The sequence below is a fragment of the Saccharomycopsis crataegensis genome (genome assembly GCF_037102585.1).
Source record: "Saccharomycopsis crataegensis DNA, jcf7180000000073, whole genome shotgun sequence".
NCBI classification, from domain to species: Eukaryota; Fungi; Ascomycota; class Saccharomycetes; order Ascoideales; family Saccharomycopsidaceae; genus Saccharomycopsis; species Saccharomycopsis crataegensis.
Genome location: NW_027043820.1, coordinates 1,395,075 through 1,418,296, shown reverse-complemented (window position 1 = coordinate 1,418,296; position 23,222 = coordinate 1,395,075). Strand labels below are relative to the sequence as shown.

Below are 23,222 nucleotides of genomic sequence, written 5' to 3'. Positions count from 1 at the left end.
TCCCATAAACCGTGTCTTTATGAAATATGTGTTTACCGGTATCTATGGAAAGCAAAATCTCGAGTTTTTTGAGGAAGCTTAAAAATAAATATCTGTAATACCAACATCCCACTCACCACAAGGCACGTTGCAAACCTCATTAAATGAGGAGGTAATAATAAGTGGTCATCAAACATGGTAGTAAGTAAAATGGTTGAAACCTGGCAATTTGAATGTACGCTTAAAGCATAATAGTGAAACTGGAAGTATTTTTAGTTTATTGGATGACTTATCGTATTGAGAAATATATAAAATAGGTATCGTCATAAATTTAGGTTAAATATACATTAGAAATAAGACAATCAACAAAGGAATTGAAAGAAAGAGAAAGAAATAAAGGATATAAAAAGAATAAAAGAACAAAAAGAAATAAAAAGAAATAAAAAAAAATAAAAAGAAATTAAAAGAAATAAAAAGAAATAAAAAGAAATAAAAAGAAATGAAAAGAAATAAAATGAAGTGAAAAGAAATAGAAAGAAATAAAGAAATTAGACTACCTTTTTTTTGCAAACTATCAAAAATCTTCAGCCCCTAGCTTTGCTTTTTTTTCATCAATTTCATAGCCCCCCATTTTTCCTTATCATATTCACCGATGTAGCCAGATGGAAGCTCACTGGGTATACTCTTATCAGATGCCACATAAGAATCTTCACACATGATGTTTGTGAAAGCCAATATATTTCGTATTCTAGCTTTTTTATCGAATTCGAAAGATACTCTCTTATTCAGATTTCCTCTTCCATCGGTATTATGGTCCAAACTTGATGGATATGTCAAATTATCTGATTGTCTTTTGTCAAAACTAGTATTTTTGGAATCTGCTGTAAGATTTTGTGATGTCGAATCAATATTTGACCTGAAATCATAATCATCAGAATGTTGAATGATATCATTTATCAAACTTTCATCATTAATATAGGAAATTTCGTTCGCAAATTTCCAGCTGAATTGCTGTTGACCTGGATGATGATGAAAATTGCTAAGGCTTTTATGTCTATTGTGAGCCACTGCATAGCTATTCATGTTGCTTTTACTGTTTCTAAGATAGTCGACAGATAGAGAACGACTATGGATATGATTCATGATCTGTTTGATGCTGCTGATGCTGAAATTTTTCATCCTTCTTGTTCCTGTAGAAAACGAATTAGCTTCCACATCCTTTCCATCATAACTCATAGATTTTTCATATTCGTATTTTTCTTCAGCTAACCCAGACAACTCATTGTCAAGAGCAAAATCAAAATCATCATCAAATATTACGGTTGATCTCCTTGTTTCATGGAAATTAGTGCCAATTCTCACCAAAGGCGACCTACCTCCACTTTTTTTGCTTTTCCTTGGGGATGTTGATTCGTAATGATTAAGTCTAAGTAGACTCTTTCTTTTTTCACCGCGAACATTATTCAAAGTATTAATTTCTGTTGTGCTATAACTTAGAAGAGGCTTTTGTGGGTTTCTGGCCATTAAAGCTGATTCTAATTGAAAATTTTCTTTGAGAATCCCTCTTCTATCTCCATTCTCTTTCGTTGAATCTTGTAGAACAACGACTTCAGCCTGACCATCATATCTAAATGGATGCTTACTAGGAAATTCAGCACTAGGAAACTTATAGTCAGATACCACAACGTCAGTTGCCACAGTTTCTTTTGATTGGATATTACTGCTACCATTTTCATTATGGAATGGCATGACATTTTCAAATGTGAAACTATCTTCAGGGGTGTGACCTTTCTTTGCTAATTCAATGGAATTAACTTGTCTCTCAAAACCAGCAGGATATTTAAAATTGCTGTCACTGGTATTTAGTGCATCATCACCAATTGTTTCTTTCCCGTATTTTAAAGTAACCGGTGAGCTAACCACTATTTTTGGTGAAAATCTCCCACTATTTGGAGAAGGTGAAAATCTCCCACTATTTGGAGAAGGTGAAAATCTCCCACTATTTGGAGAAGGTGAAGTTCTACTGAAAGGCCAAAGAGTATTAGCTGGAATTGAGCGAACTTCTTGAGTACTATCTTTGGATAATGGATCATAATTTGAGTCCCAACTTATGATGCTAGCAACTTCTGACTTTCTTTCTCCAAAATAGCATTTCTTCAAACATGTCTCATTTTTTCCTTCGTGTATTGTTAACTCATCTGAATTATTCCTATATGATTCCCCTTTTGCAGAAAACTGATCGGCTAAATGCAAAGGTTTCAATTTTTTTGTATATTGGTCTTCATCAGATAATTTTGGAGGTGGTGATGATGGCGCACAGCTATGTATTCTTTTATCAATCTTATTGATGCCATTTCCATTTGTACAATAAACTTTCAGAGCTTTCAAATTTTTGTGGTTTTCAAGAACCTTTTTGCACTTCTCCAAATTCCCACTAGTCTCAAAATCAAGATTTGTCAGTGAAGATTCGCTTCTAGAACTTTCTTCTGGAAGAACGTTGCTTAGATCTCTATCAAAGCTTTCCAAGAGTGATGTATTTAGCTTTCTATTTTTTCCATTATCAACCGATATCATTAATCCTCTATTAGCTTTAAGCCTAAACACTGGTGATTCAAGATATTCTTTTTTTGATGGTTCGTGGACTGGTGATAATTGATTCCTATGTGTTCTTTGAGAAAGAGCACTTCTATATCTTGAGTCTTTTTTGTTTTCCTCGTTGTCTGTAGCGGATTCATTGTCTTGAGTAATCATAATGCTTTGAGCTCGAGTGTCAGATGAAATCTTTCCTTCCAAGACGACACTGGCATCTTTAAAAGATATCGTGGAAGTAACCGGCGGAGTTATGTTGGCACTATGCAAGGTGAGCAGATGTGCTGATGTGGGCACTCTGATCAGAGTCTTCCGAATACATTGACCATCACAAGAAATATCACTATAAGAAATAATTTCATCATCTGTTATCTTTGAGAGATGTTTTTCTTTTGACTGTTTCCTTCTGTCTATATCGATATCATTGCTGCACTCGGATTTGTTTGTTTCCAAATTTTTCACATCCTCGTTCAATAATTTTGAATCAAAACTCCCTTTGTAAAATTTTGAAAAATTTTCATCATTATCTTCCACTATTAACAACGAATTTAACTGAGAATTGGATAGTATAACTCTATAAGTATCCATGGCCATCAAAACACCTTTTAAAAATTGACAACAAATGAAAAGCGGCAATAACACAATCAAATATTTAAATGAACTGGAAAAAAAGCTGGGTCTTTGTGAATCTAAACCACCATTCGAGCTATATGTAACATAATTATCATGAGCATCACGGAAAGAAAGGTTCGCAATAGCAATACCTGACCCAAGACTCATGATTGCAAATATAAGCGTAAAGCTTGAAAAGAATAGCTGGAGAGTATGTTTGGAGGCGTAGAATGAAACCTTTGCGGCTTCCAATGAAACATCTACATTGACGCTACCATAAGAAGTTACTCTGTAATATTGAGAGACATTCCAAAAAATGTAAGTGATGTTGAAGAAGATCTCACTCACAATAAGTATCAAAAACGATGTATGAATATCATAATAAGCCTTGGCGAATCTTGCGTCAATAATAATTGAAATGGCAGTCAAAGCTATGGACGCTGAAATAGCGACCAACAAAATTATCAATTCTATGATTTCCAATGATTTTTTCCTAATAAGCATTTTTAATGCGCATGATAATTGGAGGATTTAATGAGTAAAGTACTATTGATGTGACTGAAGGATGTAATCTTATTATTTTGTAAATGAGCCACGAATGCGTGAGATATTAAAAGGAATGGGTTGGTTAAAAAGATATCTGCAAAGATTAGATCCGATCTTCCAGTATTAATATTAGCAAAATAAATGGCAGTTATTGTTTTGATTTTCTCGGAAACAATCATTTCAAATAATATTGATACACAGCGCGTCGCGCGTTTATCAACAAACCCCTTCAAGGTGCATAATTCTGCAATCCGTGCATGAAACAAACGTCAACATCATCAACAGTAAGCTCGATAGATGTGCAAAAACCCGCCTATTCATTCATTCTTGATGCTCATCTGTTTTACAAAACTATAGTTCAAGAAAATAAATATTTTCACTTATAAAAGTATGATAAATTTAGTTCTCCGTTTCAATAGCGTCTGGGAAAGTATAAGTGTAACCAATGTGCTCTTTCCAGGTCAAACCATAAAGCTTATTGAATATCTAGAACCCATAATGGTAACTGCCTCAAGGTAAATGATTTGGTGTACAATAATGGTTTTCAGGTTTTAGATATTTCAGAAAGAATAGATCATTATTCAATAAAATTCAACTTCTAGGATCAAATACGAGATCCAAAGGATAAATTTATATTGATGGCAATAAGCAGTAATAAGAATATTAACTCTGTTTCAACATTGAAGAAGCGGCAGTATCTTTGCTTACGTTATATTCACTCAGATATATTTTAAAAATATACTTCCGATTTACTAAAAACCCAAAATGTACGAGTTAAAAATGATAAGGGATTAAAATTGGGAGCTCAGTCATTCTAATAACACATATTTGCGCTGTTGGCTAAACTGCTCAACAACTGAAACAAGGATTACTAGTCGTGATTTATAGTAATATATTCGTAAAAAAAATACATAGTCTATACACAATATTTAAAGATAAATAAATCAGGATGCTTGATCCCTTTATACGATAAATATAATAATAGCAATGTGTTTAGACACTGATAAGAAATAAACATATTAAACATATCAAAGGTTGAAACATAGAGGAGATAGTGACATGTAGTGAAACACAATAGTGATAATAGGGTTTTCTGAATAATGGAGTATCTTATTAATAACGATAAATTAAATTAATAAATATGAATGAATAAATGCATTGTATATTAACAAGTCACAGAGGTTCTAAATAACATGCAAGCCGGGCATTTCATGCCGGTCTTTCTAATAGATAAGTAAAATACTATAACTTTCTCATATGAATGAATGAATTGTATATTAACGAGTCACAGAGGTTCTAAATAACATGCAAGCCGGGCATTTCATGCCGGTCTTTCTAATAGATAAGTATAATACTATAACTTTCTCACAACCTCACACTCCTTGCTTTAAGAATTAATCACATCACCGGTAAAAAACTCAACAATCAAGATTATTAAGGAAAAAAGGTGCAATGTGAAAATATGAGATGAAGTCACTAGTGAATTACCCATCACTAGGAGCTTCATGAACTGAGATGGAGGTCTTTGTTGAGGGGTTTTGGCACTATATCTCAAATACTAAGTATTTTCAATGTAGTGACCATCAGAATTCTGGGGGATAATAAACATAAAAATAAAAATAATAAAAATAAAAATAATAAAAATCAATAGAATAATTAAATCCAAGTAAAAAAATTATTCAAATAATCAAATAGACCAAATAATTCAAATAAGTCAAAATAATCAAGTAAACCAAATAAACCAAATAATTCAAATAAATCATACATATTCTGATTCCATAAATTAAGGGGGTGCCACACCCCCTTAATAATCTTCTCACTATACAATAGGAAGAAAAATTAAAAAAGTCAACGAGCGTGTGTGGCGCAGTGGTAGCGCAGCAGATTGCAAATCTGTTGGTCCTTAGTTCGAACCTGAGTACACGCTGTTTTCTTTTTTTTGATGTGATTTTCAATTACATATTAATCGACACTATATTGGAAGAAATACTATATAATCGATTTCATCCAGGATATATCCTATTATTGTGTGCGTTCGTTTTCAAGGAATCTTCAGACCTCTAATCGTACATAGTTTCACAAATTTTCTGGTCTTGAAGGTCCGCGCCAACAAAACCGCAGGAAGAAAAAAATAAAAATGAAAAAGCAAACAACTTTATTTTTTGACACCTCATCTGTGCAACACTATATTTGAACTATATCCACATAGTATTTACACACTGCTGCCCTCAAATATGGTCACATTCACAGATTATGAGCTCCCGCTTTTTAGAAAATATATAGAAGTTCAAAGATCTTCAAACAATCGCAATTCCGAAAATAAATCAACTGTCCAGAGCTTTTTGGAAGGACTAAGATACGAAAATTTCATTCCCAGATTTGTCACTGAGAAAAACAAATATTTTTATTATATTCTTGTATTGCTAATGTTTGGTCTAATTGGTGTCTACTTGAGGCTTAAATTTGATTTGGATTTTAGTGATATTCTGGATCCCGCTTCACCCTAATAAACCGTTATCATCCAACACAACACTAATCATTATATAATAATAATAGTAAATCTGCATCAAAAGCTGCTGAAAATTTAGTGAATCATAAAATCATCTGTATATATTCTTTTTGTATAATAAATTTCATGAAATAATAAAATAATAATTATTACAAATAAAATCAAAAATAAAAAAGTAAATTCCAAAAAAAAAAAAAAAAATAAGTCGCAAAGATTTGTAACTATTTAAAGTGAAAAGAGAATAAAGAGAATGATTAGTAGGCCAAATTAAAAAAAGAAAAGAAAAACAAATAACAAATAACAGATATGATGATACATTCTTCAAACGCTGGAAACAATTTCGTTTGCGTTTTTCAAAACTTCAACCATCTTCAAACATTCCTTTCTTCTTTGAACAGTTAATTCATTTTCTTTGATCAAATCACCAACATCATTACCACCATATAATTTTTCTAACAAAATCTTTTGAATATCGTCTTTTGATTTATTAATCAATTTCAACATAATAGCCTTTGGTATTATATCAGCAACATTCTTCTTAGTAATATTGAAATAACTTTGAATTAATAATTTGATTACTTCAGTTTCCAAGGTTTCTCTTTCAGTCATGCTACCAGAAGCTCTCAAAGTAGAAGGCGGAGCTTCCATAGCTGCCAATCTTTTCTTATTCTTGGATGAAAAGAACCCTCCAAAGAATCCGCCATTTTTATTTTCATCAACTGTCACAGTAACAGGATTCTTTGATGTACTCAAAGGTTTACCAGTTTTTGGATCCACTTGTACATTTTTGTTTGGGTGTAATTTATCTTCAACCATGGACATTGCCTGGCTACCCTTTAATAAGTCTGGGTGTGCAGTATTAATATAATTCTCTTCAGATTTTATAATGTCCACCACGAAGTCATTAGTTGGGATCAATCTTTCCTTCAAATAAACAATAAATACTTGGGAAACTTTCTCCTTTAATGCAGGATATCTAGCGTATTGTGGATGAGATAAAATTTGGGATAAAATTCTTACCAATTCATCAAAAATTAAATTAACACATCTCAACACTGGATCCTGGAATCTAGTGATTTGCTGTTTAACCAAAACTTCAAAAGCTTGAGTACCAACAAATAAGGAAGGCTTAGCACCACTAGAGTTATACATAATTGTTCTGATATCAGCATCTTTGATTTGATCAAATGGATCTAAAGCATTAACACCGTTTTTGAATACTTCATGGAAAACAAATGAAATTCTTGCACCACCACTCAACTCGTTGGAGCTAATATCTTTTGACTCCCCATCCAAAATGCTGGTGTAATCTTTACAAAAGCTGGTAATTACACTCAACACAATTGATGATGGACTATCGACAATTTCTGGACCTAAAGCACTCAATTCTTGCTGATATTTCTTGAGGGCAGTTTCAATTCTCATTTTGATTTCTGGCAAAGTAGCCTTGATATGGTGCAATAAAATCGAATTTAATTTTTTGGCTAGGTATGGAGTACCACAATAATGGGATTTGCTGGCGTATGATGGGTGGTTGGCGAAAAAAACCTTCTCGTCTTCCAATGCGCTTCTGATAGTTTTTCTTTGTTCAATATCTTTTTGCCCTCTGTTGATAACTGGAACGTAACCATATCTCAAAGGAATAACTCTACCAGCTAAGATATCAATAACATCTGTTCCCCTATCCATCAAATCTACTTTGGTTAAAACCCCAATGGTTCTCGAACCCTCAGGATCAACTTCTCTGGCTAATTTCAAACCATCAGAATTAGCTAAATCAGTATTGGCAGCGTTGACGGATAAAATGATGGCATTTGGTTTAGAAATGAACTTCAAAAGCATATCCTTGATTTGCTTTTCGATATCTTTTGGTTGATCACCAACTGGGACCTTAGTCAACCCTGGTAAATCGACTAAAGTTAAAGTCAAAACATGAGGAGAATAAATTCTGAGATTAATTGGAACTGGTGAGATACCAGCGTTTTTACCTGTTTTTCTGTCAGTTTCGGCAACAATTTCATTTCTAATTTCGTCAAAGTTGTAAAACTTCTTTCCAGGAAGGTGCAAAAATTCCCCCCACTCTTCTTGGTTGTTTTCACCATCTAACTTGATCAAACTATTTTTATCTGATCCTGGAGTGCTTCTTCTATTGATCAACTGTAAAATCAATGGTCTTCTAGTGACAATACCTGTACCTCTTGGTAAGAAATCTCTGCCAACAATATTCTCAAGGACAGAAGATTTACCAGATGATTGTGAACCAACCACAGTAATTTGTGGCAAATCGACAGGTGAAGCAGACCCACCACCTAAAGGTGCCAATGCATCTTGTAACTTGTTAATGGTACTAATGAGTGTTTCATCCATACTGAATATATTGAACCACGCAATGAACTGATATATCCCAGTAAGTATATGTGATTTGAATATGTAATAATTCTGTCGTTACGGAGTGAGACTTCAAACTTGTATTTTCACAAAATGTGTTTTTGCCAGCTTGTCGGGTCACCCGGATATACATGGCACTAGAATTTCTGATCAAGGTGTCAAATAGATAAGCAAGATCAAGTAGTAAGAGCCATTACAATAATATAAAAACGAAAACCAAACTAATGAGAAATTAGAAAACACTGAAAACTGATATAATTAAACAATATTAAGACAGAAATTAGTAAAACAAAATTAGAATAGAATTTTTAATTACCTTTTTTTAATAAAAAAAAAAAAGGAAAAAAGGAAAACAATCGAGATATATTATACGGTGCTCTTGAGATCTCTTACTTCATGATCTGACACTCTTTTTGGTATTCCCATTACTGCTAGCTAATTGAATACTCTCCGGACTAGTAAAAATGACTTTTTGACTGCTATCGATTTTCTCCAAACAACTCTCAAGAATTGTCAAATCTTCATTGACCTCTTCTGGCTTAAGCCCCGGAACCCCTGTAAATTGTCTTGATTTAGCTCTCTTTGATGCTTTACCTCCAGCACCATTACCATTATTATTTGCCCCGTGACCGTTACCAGTACTAGTTCTATAACCTGTTGAACTTGCATAATTTTTCCCAAACAATATTTCGCTCAATGAGTTATTATCACTTAGAAAATTTGCCTCATCATTGGATGCAGATGAGTAACTTCTAGTATTATGACCAGTGATTGCCGCGGCAGCTCTCGCAGTTTGAACTCTTCTTCGTTTACCTGAAGCCGAAACATATCCGTTTGCCGGCATCGACGAATCATTTCCCGATAAGTTGGAGTCTGTATTGTAAGATGATTCCACTATATTTCTAGTTCGACGAGCTGATCTTCTTCCATTTGGATTGGTATTGGTGTTGGTATCAGAAAATCCTGAGTTACTGGCTGCACTCATTGCAGCCATAGCACTCGACGGCCCACCATCCATAAACAACAGTTTTTTATTAGGCGATGCTCCACTCACTGCTTGTTGCTCTACCCCCAAGGCACCAGAAGTGTTCATACGGCGATTATTACTTATACCTCCGTCATTGTTCATCAAATCAATGTCAATACTATAATGGTTCACATTGGCCAAATCTTTCAATACCTTATCTTCTTTTAGCAATTTGATTTTCTTCACCAACTTATCATATAACTTGTCCTTAATAATCTTGATAAATGCATCATATTCCTCATTGATCTTCCCAACATCTTCCCTAGTCTCTTTTTCAACTCTTGATACCTGGTAGTTTTCCCAGTGTATCAACCTTGTCAACTCATAATCTCTTCTTTCTTGACTATTTTCCAATTCTTCCAAAAATTTTGTATTGGTTTCATTGTAAGCACTGGTAAGTTCTTCTTGAAGACTGCTTAAGCTGCTCTTATAATACTCATTCTTATCCTCATAAAAGCTTTCTTCCATGGATACTAGTTTATTGGTAATAGTGAGCTTCTTCTTATCCTTCTTTGGATATATCTGATTATTATAATATTGGTTTCGAAGTTCCAAGGCTACGTTGGGGTAGCCTGGATTATTGATCTCCATAAGACCTGACTGGTATAGAAGCTTTTTTGGCATTATCAGATCTCCTTATTTTATCTCCCTCTTGAATTAACTGGTATGACTTACTAAGTAAATACAGGAATGAGCTAAGATTTTTTGGTGTTATTATTTTTCCCTTGAGACTTGTTGGGAGTGCTAATAGCATAGCTCATCATCGGGAAATATAGAGCGGGTAACAAATTTTATTGTGCCAGTTACACGGTTCAGTGATACACTATTAAATTACGAACTCTATGAATTATCTTGAATATAAGCTAAAAAAAATTATCTTAAATAAATAACTATAATGCGAAAATAAAAAGAAAAATACATCATCTAATAATTTTCGTAGCCAACAGTTTCTAGCTTTTCGGCCTTAGCAGTGACTTGGTTTTCCAAATCAATAGCATATTCTTGCATAAGCTTGTGATACTTGTTGTCATAAGCGCCAAGAATTCTAATAGCTAACAAGGCAGCATTAGTACTATTATTAATTGCAACAGTAGCCACTGGAATACCTCTTGGCATCTGGACGATGGAATACAAAGAATCAACACCATCTAATCTAGAGCCTTTAACAGGAACACCAACGACTGGCAATGGAGTCATCGAGGCCACCATACCTGGTAAGTGAGCGGCACCACCAGCACCAGCAATGATAACTTTAACACCTCTATGAGGAGCTTCAATGGCATACTTAGACATTCTGTGAGGAGTTCTGTGCGCAGAAACAATAGTTACTTCAAATGGAACCCCGAATTTTTTAAGAATGTTACAACCTTCAGACATAACTGGCAAATCTGAGTCAGAACCCATGATAACTCCAACCAAAGGTTTAGTAGAAGTACCTGCTGGTGGTTTGGAAGCTTGAGTAACATCTTCAAGGCTTAAAGATTTACCTAATATATAATCCAAACGACGTTGGCATTCGTCAAGTGAGCTACCAACAATATTGATATGACCGACTTTTCTCTTTGGTCTGGAAGATTTACCATACAAATAAACACTTGCTCCTGGGGTTTCAAGGGCTCTCTTGCAATATTCTAACTCTCCATCTGGCTCATCAGCACCCAAAACATTCAACATAATGGCATTGGTGCTTGGAGTACTGAAAGAAGAGAAACCTTTTGGTAAAGGCAAGCCAGTTACAGCCCTGATCAAAGCCTCGAATTGGGAGGTGACACAAGCATCAATAGTATAATGCCCAGAATTGTGAGGTCTTGGAGCAATTTCATTGACCAACAATTGTCCGTCGTTCAACAAAAACATTTCAACACCGAAGATCCCAGCACCTTTTGGGAAACATTTCACAGCATCTTGTGCTAATAAAGAAGCACGCAATTGAGTGCTATCTGGAACTCTTGCTGGAGCGTAAACAATATGGCAGATATTATCAGTATGAATGGTCTCGACAGTTGGGTAAGCATAAACATCTCCCTTGATATCCTTCACAACCATGACAGCCAATTCTTTAACAAATGGAACAAATTTTTCACCATACAACGCAGTGTTAGCGCCTAAAGCAGCTTGGGCTTCAACAACAGATGCCTCTGACTTGACAACAAAATTACCTCTGCCATCGTAAGCATTGTTTCTGGCCTTCAATAAGAAAGGATAACCCAAAATTGAGCCAGCGTTTTTAATCCCGTCAATAGTGTTTTCAACAGCAATTGATTCAGCAACGGCAACATTGTTTTCGATCAAGTATTCCTTTTGGGTATACTTATCTTGAATAATCTTGATGGTTTCAGGAGATGGGTGAATGGCAATTTTGTCATTTTTCTTTTGCAAATCACTCAAGATTTCGGTGTTGACATGCTCTATTTCAATTGTTAAAACATCAGCCTTGGAAGCCAACTTAGAAACACCTTCAGCATCCTTGAAGGAGCCATTAATGTGGGCCTCTGAGGCATTGATTCTCTTGGCCGGGGCACCTTCGGCATCCAAGATAACAGTCTTGACATTCAATCTGTTGGCAGCTTCCACCAACATAAGCCCCAACTGACCACCTCCGAGGATACCAACAGTCTTAGAATCCATAGTTGAAAAGATATAATTCAGAAAAATACTTGGCTTTGCAAAACCCTGATCACAGCAGCAGCACCACCATTTTTCAACTTTTGACCTGGGTCATCGATGACTCTGATTGAAAAAATCCTAGTTTTTTTCCTTCGAGCACCAGATTACCCGACCATATACAATTTATAATCAAATCAGGGTGTATGACCCCACGTTTTTTTTCGAAGGCGTAAATAATTTTGATGTGATGAGTTCTCCAAACCCTATATAACCACACTTGTGCCAAATACGTTGAAATATTTTGTTTTTCTTCCTGGACCTTCTGTCAGTTAAGAACATCTTGCCCCGGAGATAGCGGATATTTATATTGTCTTATGGATACAAATTTCTGGACACCTCAGTTGATTCTCAACACCTTTGTGGCAGTCACTGGCGGTTTCCAATATGGTTACCACTTGGTAAGTGATACCCTATGTTTCTTCCCCCTATATTAGAGCTATTTTATTAACGGAAAATTAAGTCCGAGTTGAACTCGCCTCAACAAGCTATATCTTGTCAGGTTCCTCCCCCTGCCGGCTCTTCTCCGAGTTGGTTTGAGAATCATGGGTTCAAACAATGTATTCCGTTAAGTGACCTGTATATTGGTTTGGTTACTTCACTTTACCCTATAGGTGGTCTAGTTGGGTCAGGGGTCGCCAGTTTTATCAGTGATAGGTACGGCAGAAAGAATGTTAATTTAATTAATGCCATTATGTTCTTCATCGGGTCAATATTAGAGACATTTGCTAATGAAAAATCCCAATTATGTATTGGCAGATTTATCTCTGGTATAGCTGCTGGGTGCACATTGGTTAATAGCCCTTTAATGTTGAATGAGATTGCCTATGATGAGATTAAAGGTATGATGGGCACTATGAATCAAGTATTTACAAATACTGGTATTCTATTTACGCAGTTCATTGCCATCTGGTTGGCAAATGGTCGACAATGGAGATACATTTTGTTGACAGGCGCATGTGTTGCTGCTTTTAATATTTTGGTTAGTTTTTTGGCTGTTGAAACCCCTAAATGGTTGATCAAAAATAACCAGCCAGAATTGGCAGAGCGGCACCTAACCTATCTACGTCCAAAGAAAAGGTTTAGTGCTAGTGATATTAAAGGCGAAATCAACGAATGGATAGTAGAAATTGGGCTGATTGAGAATTCTACATCTAATGTCAGTCCAGATGAGCCAGCCGAAGCTCCAGTGAACAAAAGCATTCCTCTTTGGAAGTATATCACGAGCAGCGAATATAATAAATCGAAAATGGTGGCAACAATTATTTTGGCAGCCCAGCAGTTGAGTGGGATTCCGGCCATATTCTTTTATGGGAATAGCATTGTTTCGACAGTCTTACCTCAATACTCTGTGCTTCTTAACTGTATGTTATCTCTCACAAATATTGTGTTCACTATGGTTGCAGGTCTTCTTATTGACAGAGTCGGTCGGAAGGTGTTGTTGATGGCTTCAAATATCTTCATGTTCGTTAGCGCAGTGCTAATGGCTGTTGGTATAGTGAAGAACATCATGGTTTTGGCAGTCGTTATGGTGTTCTTATTTGTCAGTTTCTTTGCCATTGGTATGGGTCCGATCCCATTCTTAATTGTTGCTGAAGTGACCCAATTGAATGCAACCACTGCAGCTCAGAGTTATGGTACCGCCATGAATTGGATTGTCACGGTTGTCATTGGCTATGTCTTCCCAATCGTGAAGTCTGCTATTGGCGGATATGTTTTTTTGATCTTTGCCGGTTTTTTGGCGATCACTATTGTTTTAGTGGGACTTTTATTCCCTGAAACCAAGGGGAAAAGGACATATAATGAAGTTTGGTCAATTCATGAAGACAGTGAATCTTTGACACATGGACCTATCAGTATTAATGACGATTAAGTTTTCTTTCTCTTTTTTTTTTGATAAAGATTATTATTATGATAAAAGATACACTAAAACTAATCCCTTTTTCTTCTTTTTTTTTCTTTTCTTATTTTTACGAAACTTTTTTTTTGGCGGAACTTATTTTTGTTGATAAAATTATTAATAATTTATTGTTCTTTTCTTTCTCTTCTATTTTAAAAAAAATTAATCTGCTTTCAGACAGAAATAGATTCATGACCTGATGAACCTTACTTCTTCTCCAAAAGAACTCAATTCAACCCCACTACTTTTTAATGGTTTCTAAATTGCTAGTGATTCACATAAACCTTGAATTCGATGGACATTACTGATTTTTTTAAAACAACTGTTACTGACCACTTGAAGATATTCAAATATTTACAATTTCTTTCTTTCGAATAGTAGTAACCAGTTTATTTAAGAATTTACACATAATATATACATACACCGAAATGATATTATTCCCTTAACGCATATTATCTACAATCATCTTCGTACCAGAAGAATATGTTGGTAAATAAATTTCTTCTGACAAATTCTCGCAACGCTCAATCTTTTTATCATATTTTCCCTTCTTGTTCAACTTTAAATACATTTTTTTCAAAGTCTCAATAGAAAGCTTTGACAAAATAGCACAATTTTTGTCCTGTTTGCTGTAGTTAAATGATTCAATAAATGATTCTTTAGTCCAGTTAATGGCAGCTTCATGATTTCCAAAGCTCCACAAAAGCTCTGCAAGGTGAAACTTTAACAATGGAATATCTCCGGCACCAATTTTGAATGGCACTATAGTATCGTTCTGATTTTGGAAATAACCATCAAGGAGGGAAGCAACAGAGGGAATGCTAGGACCTGTGAGGGCATCTTTGTTTTTCTGAAGGAAGATTAAGTTATTAAGGAATATTTTGAAAGCGGTCTTTGTCTCGTTATTTTTAGAATAATGGGCTGCTAACTCATTGATGGTGTTGTATAAATCTCTTGATAAAATCTTAGAAACTTCTTCATTTAAAACCAACATTTGGTCATAAGTCTTTATGTTTGCAGATGTCATAACTTCCGGATACTGTTCAAATAAGGTGATCAAGGAATCAAAGTACAAACTCTCGATAGCTTGAGGAGAATGTGTTTTCTCGATTTGATTTTCTCGTTCATAGATCTTGGCAAGTAACCTGAGCCCCTTATTTCTCAAATTTCTGTTTCCAACATCAATATCTTTATCATTAACAAAGTCAATGAACGATTTAGCTTTTTCCAAAAATGGCTTGGCATCATCAATGTTTCCCATTTGGCCCTTAATAATCGCAAGTCTCAACAACACATCGGTATAGAGATTATACCAGTTTTTTCCTTTTTGCAAAATTTCTTCATTATTCAAGTATTCTTCTAACTTTTCAGAATCTTTATCAAATTTTAAGCCGTGAGATCTGTTTATATGCCTCAAAAAGACCATCAAATATTCATTCGCAATATCTAATCTTTTAGTCAAGAGTTCATTAAATAGCGCCATTTTGAGGAGAACTTTAAGGGTCAAACTAACAGATTCACCGGTACTTGGGCCAGTGAAAATAAGAGGGATCTTTTCATATTGATTGAGATAGTAGCTCACTGTTGCTACTGCACCGCTAATAATAGCAAGGGAAGCAAAATAGAAAATCATAAACCCTCTCAAAGTTCCTCTAAAGAACTTCAATACTCCAACCAAAAAAGGGCTTGTCACGTTGATTCTTTTAAAACCATAATATCTTCTTGACTCAAGGATCATGGATGAAACCTTTGATATTTTTGGCTTGTGGTTATACATTATTGAAAGCGGCCTTGTTGAAGCGGTGTTTTTAAGGATTATCCTCGATACCAAAGATCCCAGCCGGGATCCCAATGATGTGTTAGATAACACTGGTCTTAATCTAACCAATATTTTATTCATTGGAATGCTTTTATATCGCTTGAGGGATTCTCTACTGTTGTAGGATGAGAAAAATCCCTTTTGTGGGTAAGAAAAAAAGTAGGTGGTGATGGATGTAATAATCTGCGAGAGTCACGTTGCTGGATAATTGAAAAAATCACAAAAAATTTCCAAGATGGATATGGAATTATTTATTTCTTTCACTTAATCATAGAAAAGAAAAAGATTTTTTTTAGAGATAAAAACAGGATAAAATGCCCAAAAGACCCCAAGAGGCTCAAATATCTAACAAGAGTGCAAAGAAGTCTCGACTTTATAACTCCAGAATTATCAGATCAGAAACTAATGATCCAGCATTCAAAGATGGTACTCTTGATGTCCCCAGTTTCGTCAATTCTCGAAAATTTGAAATTGAGCAATTAGAAAAATCGCAATTGAGTTCTAAAAATGCAAAATCCACCAGGGTTTTCCAAGCTTTACCTCGGAAGCTTCGAAGAAGAGGGGCTTCTCATAATGTGAAAAGGATTCCTAAAAGATTGAGAAACAAAGCTATTAGAGAAATGTTACTGTCCAATAAACAAAAGGAGAGTGGTTCAAAATTGACAACTAAGAAGACTAAAAAAATCACAGCGAAACAGATCTATCAGATGAAGTTGAAGAAAAATTTGTTGAAGGTAGCATCTAAAGTTAACCTTTTGAAGATTTTACCAAGCGACAAGTTGTTGAAAAAAAACCTCAATATTAGATCAATGACTAAAATCCTCAGTAATCAGATTAGAGAATACGAGAGAACCAAGAAACTTGAGTCTGGGAAGCATAGCCGTGTGGTAAATAATAGCTATGGCTCGTATGATAACACCGGAGTGAATCAGCCTGCACCACCGTTGATCTCTAAGTTGAAATATTTGAAACGTCAAAAGAACTATAAATGGCTCTCAACCCATATTTGGCATGCCAAAAGATTTCATCTAATTAAGCGCTGGGGCTGGAATATACCTTATAAACCGACGCAAAAATCATTTAAATTGACTCACAGAAGTTTCAAAAGTTCGGGGTCAATTGTGTTTGATACCAGTTATGAAGGAACAATAATTATCGAAACTACCAGCAATGGAGAAGATGGAGATAAATCTTGGAACTCTTTGAAAAATGTGATCCAGAATTTAATTCAAAAGAAGCTTTCCATTAATTATGTGAATGGAAGAAAATTTTATACCGGGAACCTTTACGCTAAACACGAAGGAGAGTTCGAAATATTATCTACCGGTTTAGTGTACTGCAGTAAGGATACATCGAATGTCCGTGTTTTGGTTCAAGTACATCCAGCAAACTTTCAGGAATTATGGTCAAATTTGAGCTCTCAATTATCACAGAATTTTAATACCAAGATGTACGATTGCCGCTATTCTATGGGCAGTATTGACTTGATTGGTCCTAAATCCATTGAAGCTTTAGTTTCTATTTTGCATCCTGTCGATACGGCGTATGATAAAAAATGGGGGATGTTGAATAATATCTCAGAAATAGAGAGTTTGGGAGAGCAGACTATTTTATCGTTTCTTATTCATGATCCGAGATTTCATAAGAAACCTGTCAGAAGAAGAAGTAAACTAAACAGTGAAGATCATGTATTAGATTTGATAATTGATATCAAAAATGGCAAACTATCTGATCCGGAGACCAACAAATTGTTATTTTCTGCCGATGGACGGACTGAATCTTACAGCAACCAAATGACAATTAAGCAGATCAATAAGAGAAGAAGAAAATTGGAAAACCCTGGTCAAGTGAAACTCAAAATCAAAAATGATGATAGCAAAATCCCAATCTTGATATTAATGGATTCCAAGTCAAAGAGGATTAAGTTATTTGCTCCTTGGTATTGGATATCCCCAATATGGTATCATTTGGTTAAAATCCCAAAAATTTTACCAGGGGGGCTTTTGCAAATTAATCAAATCAACTTTGAGATTAATAGGCCTTACTATCCTAATGACTATCCATATACCAAGGATGGTTTCATTGAAAATGAATTGATTGCAAAAGAAGCGGAAGAAATGTGGAAGAAAAAGCCTAAGAAGAAAAGATTGAACTATGAATCAACGTTAGTTAGTACTTTAGACCAAAGCAAATATCAAATAACTGGAGAGATGTTCAATTGGAGTAATTGCGATTGGAGATCTTTACAACTCTTTACAGTTATTTTGAAAGTTTATGAGAAATTAAACGCCAAAAGCAAAGAAGTAACTAAATTAGAAACCCCGATTCAGATTTGGGATAATGCAAAGTTTTTAAGAAAAAATTTTGCTATCAGTGATATTATCGGCTATGTGAAAAGTATCAAGGTCATTGATGATGAAAAGAACGCTAGAGGGGAAAAGCTAGTCAACCCAATCATGTTGAATCTTTATAACCCAAAGCAAAATCAAACTGAAATTGCAAGGTTTAATCAAGTGATTGAGAATTATCTTTCGTTAGTTGATGAATCAGTGAGTAATGAACGTGTGGCAAAACTATTGGATAATAGATTACCGGTAAATAATGTCAAGGTTCATCTTTTGCATCGAGGCAAAATTAAATCGAACGCCAGAATCTACGCTATTCCAAAAGATTTCCATCAATTGATTGAATCTCCTTATAAGGAGGAAATTATTAGACAATGTCCTACGATTGAAAAGTTAATCAAGTTGCATAACACTAATGACCTTATCAAAAATTGTCCAACATTTGAGAATTTGATTGGATTCGTGACCACAGGAGCAATGAACCTTGAGAAAGGATATTACACTGGTCTTGGGTGTGTTAGCAGTGAAAGCATTTACAAGAGTAGATACCTGTATTGTATTATAAGAAACCCGGGAAGTAAGACGGTTAGAGTAGGGGAGATGTGCATTTATTAATATTTGGTTCTTGTCCAGCTAAGTAATAAATAATATATAATTGATATCCGATACTGGAGTTTGTAATTATATATAGAATATTGTTTCATAAGAGTAGCCTTTGTTTTTTTGTTGTTTTTTTGTTTTTCACTTTGCCGCGCTGCGGGTGAATTATTTTAAGTATTTCGCACCACTGACACGGATTTCAAGTGACGGGTTCTTCAGGAGAAAAATATCATCAAAAATTTTTTGTGTAGTGAGAGAGCATACCTTAAAGTAAACAAACTGAATTTGATTTAGGGAGAACCGTTGGTCTTGAAGAAAGCTATTGGCAAGGAGAGGCAGTGATTCCCACAAAAGACACCATCGCCCCAGTTGGAAGGAACACTATGGACCAACTAATAGAGGTCGTACCCAAGGTGGATATTCTGTTAAACCAACTAACGGGTCATAAATTGTTGAATAATATCGAGATAATTAAAAAGCTAGGATCAGGACAATATGGTAAAGTGATACTTGGTAAAGATTTGGTGGGGAATAGGTTTGTGGCCATCAAGGAATTATCAAGGTATTCTAAATACAAGCTTTTGAAGAAAAAAAATAAGGTCAATAGAAATAATGAGAAAATCGATGATAATGACGATGATTTCCCAGAAAGAATTCGCCAGGAAGTGAATTCTATGAAAAAATGTCAGAATCTCAGTCCTAATATCATCAAATTGTACTCAGTTTTCAATGATGTGAGGTATAGCAATGTTTTTTTGGTATTGGAGTACTGTTATCAAGGTGAGATCAAATGGATGTCAAATTCGGTAGAGAGTGATAACACTTGTAAAACATTGGACGATCTAATTAGAATACTCAAAGAAATTATCAATGGTTTGGAATTCTTGAAAATCCATTGCATTATTCATCGAGATATTAAACCTTCAAATTTACTCATCGATCATAAGGGAAATGTTAAAATTAGCGATTTCGGAAGCAGTTATATTGTTGATGAGAATATTCCAATTTCTGAACAACAGGGGAAGTTGAACCAAACTGTCGGAACTCCAATGTTCTTGGCCCCAGAGTTATGTAACACAAGGAAGTTCCAAGATGATGTCTCGGTGAATAGCTCTACTGATCTGATCAACGATTCGATTGTTTATAACAATTCGATTATACAGAAAGAACGCGAAGCACAAGAAGAAGAGGATTATGAACCGATAATCCTTGATTACAAATTGGATATATGGTCTTTTGGTGTCACTATTTATTGCTTACTATTTAATTGCTTGCCTATCACTGCTGATCATGAATACGAAGTTTACTCTAAAATTACTCATGATACGATTGAATATCCAGAAACAAGTTTATTATTGAACGATGCTAACTCTGACCAACAAAAAAAATATAAAGACAATTTGAATTTTTCAAGAATGGTGAATTTCCTTCAGCATCATGCGTTGATCAAGAATCCAAACAAGCGGGCATCTGTTGAATCATTGAAGCTTCATGATATTTTCGACGCTTCAAATTTTAATAATGAGATTGAAAGACACGAATTCTTGGCGTTCAATGATCAAATGTATGAATCAAAGACTTTCCAAAGACAAGACTCACTGAAATCTAAAAGATCACTCAATAAATCTGACTCATCATCAACCGGTTTGGCTAATTCGAGATTCAATTCTTTAAAGACTATCAACTCAATGACTTCTAAAAACTCAACGACGCTATCTTCCATCACTAGCAAGACCATTTCTATTCAAAGTAAACAGTCTGATACAACAACTCACATGGATACAAGTAATACTAGCAGTAATATCATTGGTAAAGATCAACAGTACTCAAATCCCAGAATGATTAACAGTACGAGCAGTAATAGCATAGGTCAATTATCTAACAATTCACACAATACTAATGGCTCGAGGAAAAATTTCGGAAAGCTTCGAAAGACGTTTTCAAAATTAAAGTTGTTGAAAAGCAATTCGGGATCAACTGCTGATAATCAGAGTGTCAGTGGGAGTAAACCAAGCTCGAGAATCCCTTCGTCGGGGACCGACAAAAATAGTCTTAGAATGCCAAATTCTACCTCCAAGAAATCAATAAATTCCATTTCAAGTATTGGCAGCGCTAGCAAGAATAATAATATTATCAACAGTAACGAGATCAATAATCGGAATACAAAGACCCCTAAGAATGATAAGAACTTTCAAGAATATGAAAAACCTAGTTTCTCAAAGTTATTGAGAAAAAAATCATCTCAATTATTGCTTGGTAAGCCAAAACTGCCATTCAGACAAAATAACCAAAGCACAGAAGAATTAAACTCGCCAATCCGGTTCAAGTATTCAAAGAAAATGGGCAGCAGCAAATTAAACAATTCATCAAGTCCTTTAAATGGTAACTTTCTGAGGACAACATCCAAGGACTCCAGTGCCTTAGTTAAAGATTTGACCAAAGAAATCTCAACTGTGAAGTTGGTGGATGCTGACGAGAAACTAATGACTCCAGAAGAATACAAAAAGTTTCAGAACAACAGTGAAAAACGGACCCCATTGAATCTCAGCGCCAGCAAGAAGAACTTGATAAATGAGCTTAAAAGCGTTGATGCCAGTAGCACTGTACAAAAAAAGCTTGATTTTGATAGTCCTGGAAATGTGGTTCAGATTGATCAGACCATGGATATGATGAATGATCCTATTGATTTTGAAAAGTTTCAGCGTATTAGTAACAACATTAATGATCGTGAATCCGTATCGGATTTTAGTTTGAATTCATTTGATGTTCAAAGCAGAAATAACCAAAGCATTATCACTTCCAATTCAGGTGGCGGAAAGCTTCATAATTTCTTCAACAAGTTGACTTCTACCAAATATGATGATTCCAAATCTTCCTTTGACTCACATAGCAACAATACCGACAAATTTGAAGACTATACTTCTAATGATGAAGCTAATAATAATAATACAACTAACAGTGGTGATCTTGACGGGAACGAAAGTACTGAAAACATTACAAATCATGGTTACGGCAAGCTTGTACCCTCAGCTAAGACTTATAATCTCAATCAGTATGTGTATAAAAATGACCTACTTGATGATTTTGATGATGAAGGGGATGAGGAGGGGGAGGACTTCAATGATAATGATAATTTTAATGATGATGAAAAAGATTATGAAAATAACGAATACAAACAACGACTACCTGCCAATTTCAATGATTTTTTGAAATTCAATAAACATCTAGCTAGTGAACAGTCCTTGGCACACGGATCCAACCATAAAAATGACAGCATTTTAGATAGTGATGGAGATGAAGATTCTCTTGAATACGGGGGTCAGATAACCGAAGAATTCGAGTTTGTTGATGATGGTGAATGTGGAGATGAGATTGTATCACAGTCTAGTATTGCCCCTTTGAAGTATGCCAATGACGCAAATCCAAAAGTTTCTTCATTGAACAAGAGTCCCTATAATACCAGTATGGATGATTATTTGAAGAGCCTAGAGAAATCATGATTGAATGGCTCGTTTTTCTCATCCTCATCTCTGCCTTTTTCTGATTTCTCTCGTGCATTCTCTTAGTATATGATTACATTTTTTTTTTTCGGTTCTTTTTCTCTTTTTCTCTGTTTCTTTTGTTTCGATAGATACCAATAGCTTTCACATCTTTATTCATTTCTTTCGTGTCATTTTTTTTTCTTCTCTCCATATCATGTTACACTACGATTTCTTTTGTAAAAATTTTTCCTATATTTATAATATACTATAACGAGTACACTGGTTTTTTCCATTCTAAAATAAGATTTTGAATATTTCCTATATTATATGGGTCAGGTATAAAATAACTATTGAAATGAAAAGCCACCAGCATCGCCTGTGAAAGCTTGCTATAAGTGAAATAAAATCTTTTAATTTAACTCATAATAAATAATACATTAGAGGAGTTAAGTTTTCGAAGTAAAGAATAGATACACAATGAATAAATAAACATGAACAAAAAGAAATTATTGATGACGGAAATACACAAAATCACAAAATAAATTGTTAGTGAAAAAACTAATGAGCTTGAATGAAGGGCAAAAACAGAAAAATTGTCAATGAAATTTTTCTCCAACAAGATTTCTTTATATTTAACGTTTTTTTTTTTTTTATTACTACTATTATTGTTGTCATTATTTTAGGGATATTTCCAACAGCAAAAAAAAAAAAAAACATGCCAAGGTATCAAGAACCTCTCCATTAATTAAGCAAGAAAAGATC

General features: G+C 34.6%; 9 protein-coding genes across 9 annotated transcripts; 4 read left to right on the top strand and 5 right to left on the bottom strand. All coding sequences in view use genetic code 12, as the record gives it.

The window, feature by feature from the left end:
• Nucleotides 1–570: 570 nt before the first annotated feature.
• DASC09_013750 (uncharacterized protein) lies at nucleotides 571–3,684 on the bottom strand (the record flags this gene model as incomplete). The annotated part of the gene is made up of 1 exon (XM_064994978.1): nucleotides 571–3,684. The coding sequence occupies one exon, from the start codon at nucleotides 3,682–3,684 to the stop codon at nucleotides 571–573; it is 3,114 nt and encodes a 1,037-aa protein (XP_064851050.1).
• Nucleotides 3,685–5,960: 2,276 nt separating this feature from the next.
• On the top strand, nucleotides 5,961–6,233 carry DASC09_013740 (uncharacterized protein; the record flags this gene model as incomplete). The annotated part of the gene is made up of 1 exon (XM_064994977.1): nucleotides 5,961–6,233. One exon carries the CDS (start codon nucleotides 5,961–5,963, stop codon nucleotides 6,231–6,233), a length of 273 nt encoding a protein of 90 aa, XP_064851049.1.
• Nucleotides 6,234–6,556: 323 nt separating this feature from the next.
• On the bottom strand, nucleotides 6,557–8,602 carry VPS1 (dynamin-like GTPase VPS1; the record flags this gene model as incomplete). Its single annotated transcript, XM_064994976.1, has 1 exon — nucleotides 6,557–8,602. The coding sequence occupies one exon, from the start codon at nucleotides 8,600–8,602 to the stop codon at nucleotides 6,557–6,559; it is 2,046 nt and encodes a 681-aa protein (XP_064851048.1).
• A 415-nt stretch (nucleotides 8,603–9,017) lies between these two features.
• DASC09_013720 (Sds3 domain-containing protein) lies at nucleotides 9,018–10,274 on the bottom strand (the record flags this gene model as incomplete). Its single annotated transcript, XM_064994975.1, has 1 exon — nucleotides 9,018–10,274. One exon carries the CDS (start codon nucleotides 10,272–10,274, stop codon nucleotides 9,018–9,020), a length of 1,257 nt encoding a protein of 418 aa, XP_064851047.1.
• A 300-nt stretch (nucleotides 10,275–10,574) lies between these two features.
• Nucleotides 10,575–12,278, bottom strand: ADE2 (phosphoribosylaminoimidazole carboxylase ADE2; the record flags this gene model as incomplete). The annotated part of the gene is made up of 1 exon (XM_064994974.1): nucleotides 10,575–12,278. The coding sequence occupies one exon, from the start codon at nucleotides 12,276–12,278 to the stop codon at nucleotides 10,575–10,577; it is 1,704 nt and encodes a 567-aa protein (XP_064851046.1).
• A 353-nt stretch (nucleotides 12,279–12,631) lies between these two features.
• DASC09_013700 (uncharacterized protein) lies at nucleotides 12,632–14,187 on the top strand (the record flags this gene model as incomplete). Its single annotated transcript, XM_064994973.1, has 2 exons — nucleotides 12,632–12,715; nucleotides 12,778–14,187. The coding sequence occupies 2 exons, from the start codon at nucleotides 12,632–12,634 to the stop codon at nucleotides 14,185–14,187; spliced, it is 1,494 nt and encodes a 497-aa protein (XP_064851045.1).
• A 469-nt stretch (nucleotides 14,188–14,656) lies between these two features.
• On the bottom strand, nucleotides 14,657–16,114 carry DASC09_013690 (uncharacterized protein; the record flags this gene model as incomplete). Its single annotated transcript, XM_064994972.1, has 1 exon — nucleotides 14,657–16,114. The coding sequence occupies one exon, from the start codon at nucleotides 16,112–16,114 to the stop codon at nucleotides 14,657–14,659; it is 1,458 nt and encodes a 485-aa protein (XP_064851044.1).
• Nucleotides 16,115–16,347: 233 nt separating this feature from the next.
• POP1 (ribonuclease P/MRP protein subunit POP1) lies at nucleotides 16,348–18,993 on the top strand (the record flags this gene model as incomplete). Its single annotated transcript, XM_064994971.1, has 1 exon — nucleotides 16,348–18,993. One exon carries the CDS (start codon nucleotides 16,348–16,350, stop codon nucleotides 18,991–18,993), a length of 2,646 nt encoding a protein of 881 aa, XP_064851043.1.
• Nucleotides 18,994–19,361: 368 nt separating this feature from the next.
• Nucleotides 19,362–22,478, top strand: DASC09_013670 (uncharacterized protein; the record flags this gene model as incomplete). The annotated part of the gene is made up of 1 exon (XM_064994970.1): nucleotides 19,362–22,478. The coding sequence occupies one exon, from the start codon at nucleotides 19,362–19,364 to the stop codon at nucleotides 22,476–22,478; it is 3,117 nt and encodes a 1,038-aa protein (XP_064851042.1).
• Nucleotides 22,479–23,222: the final 744 nt, after the last annotated feature.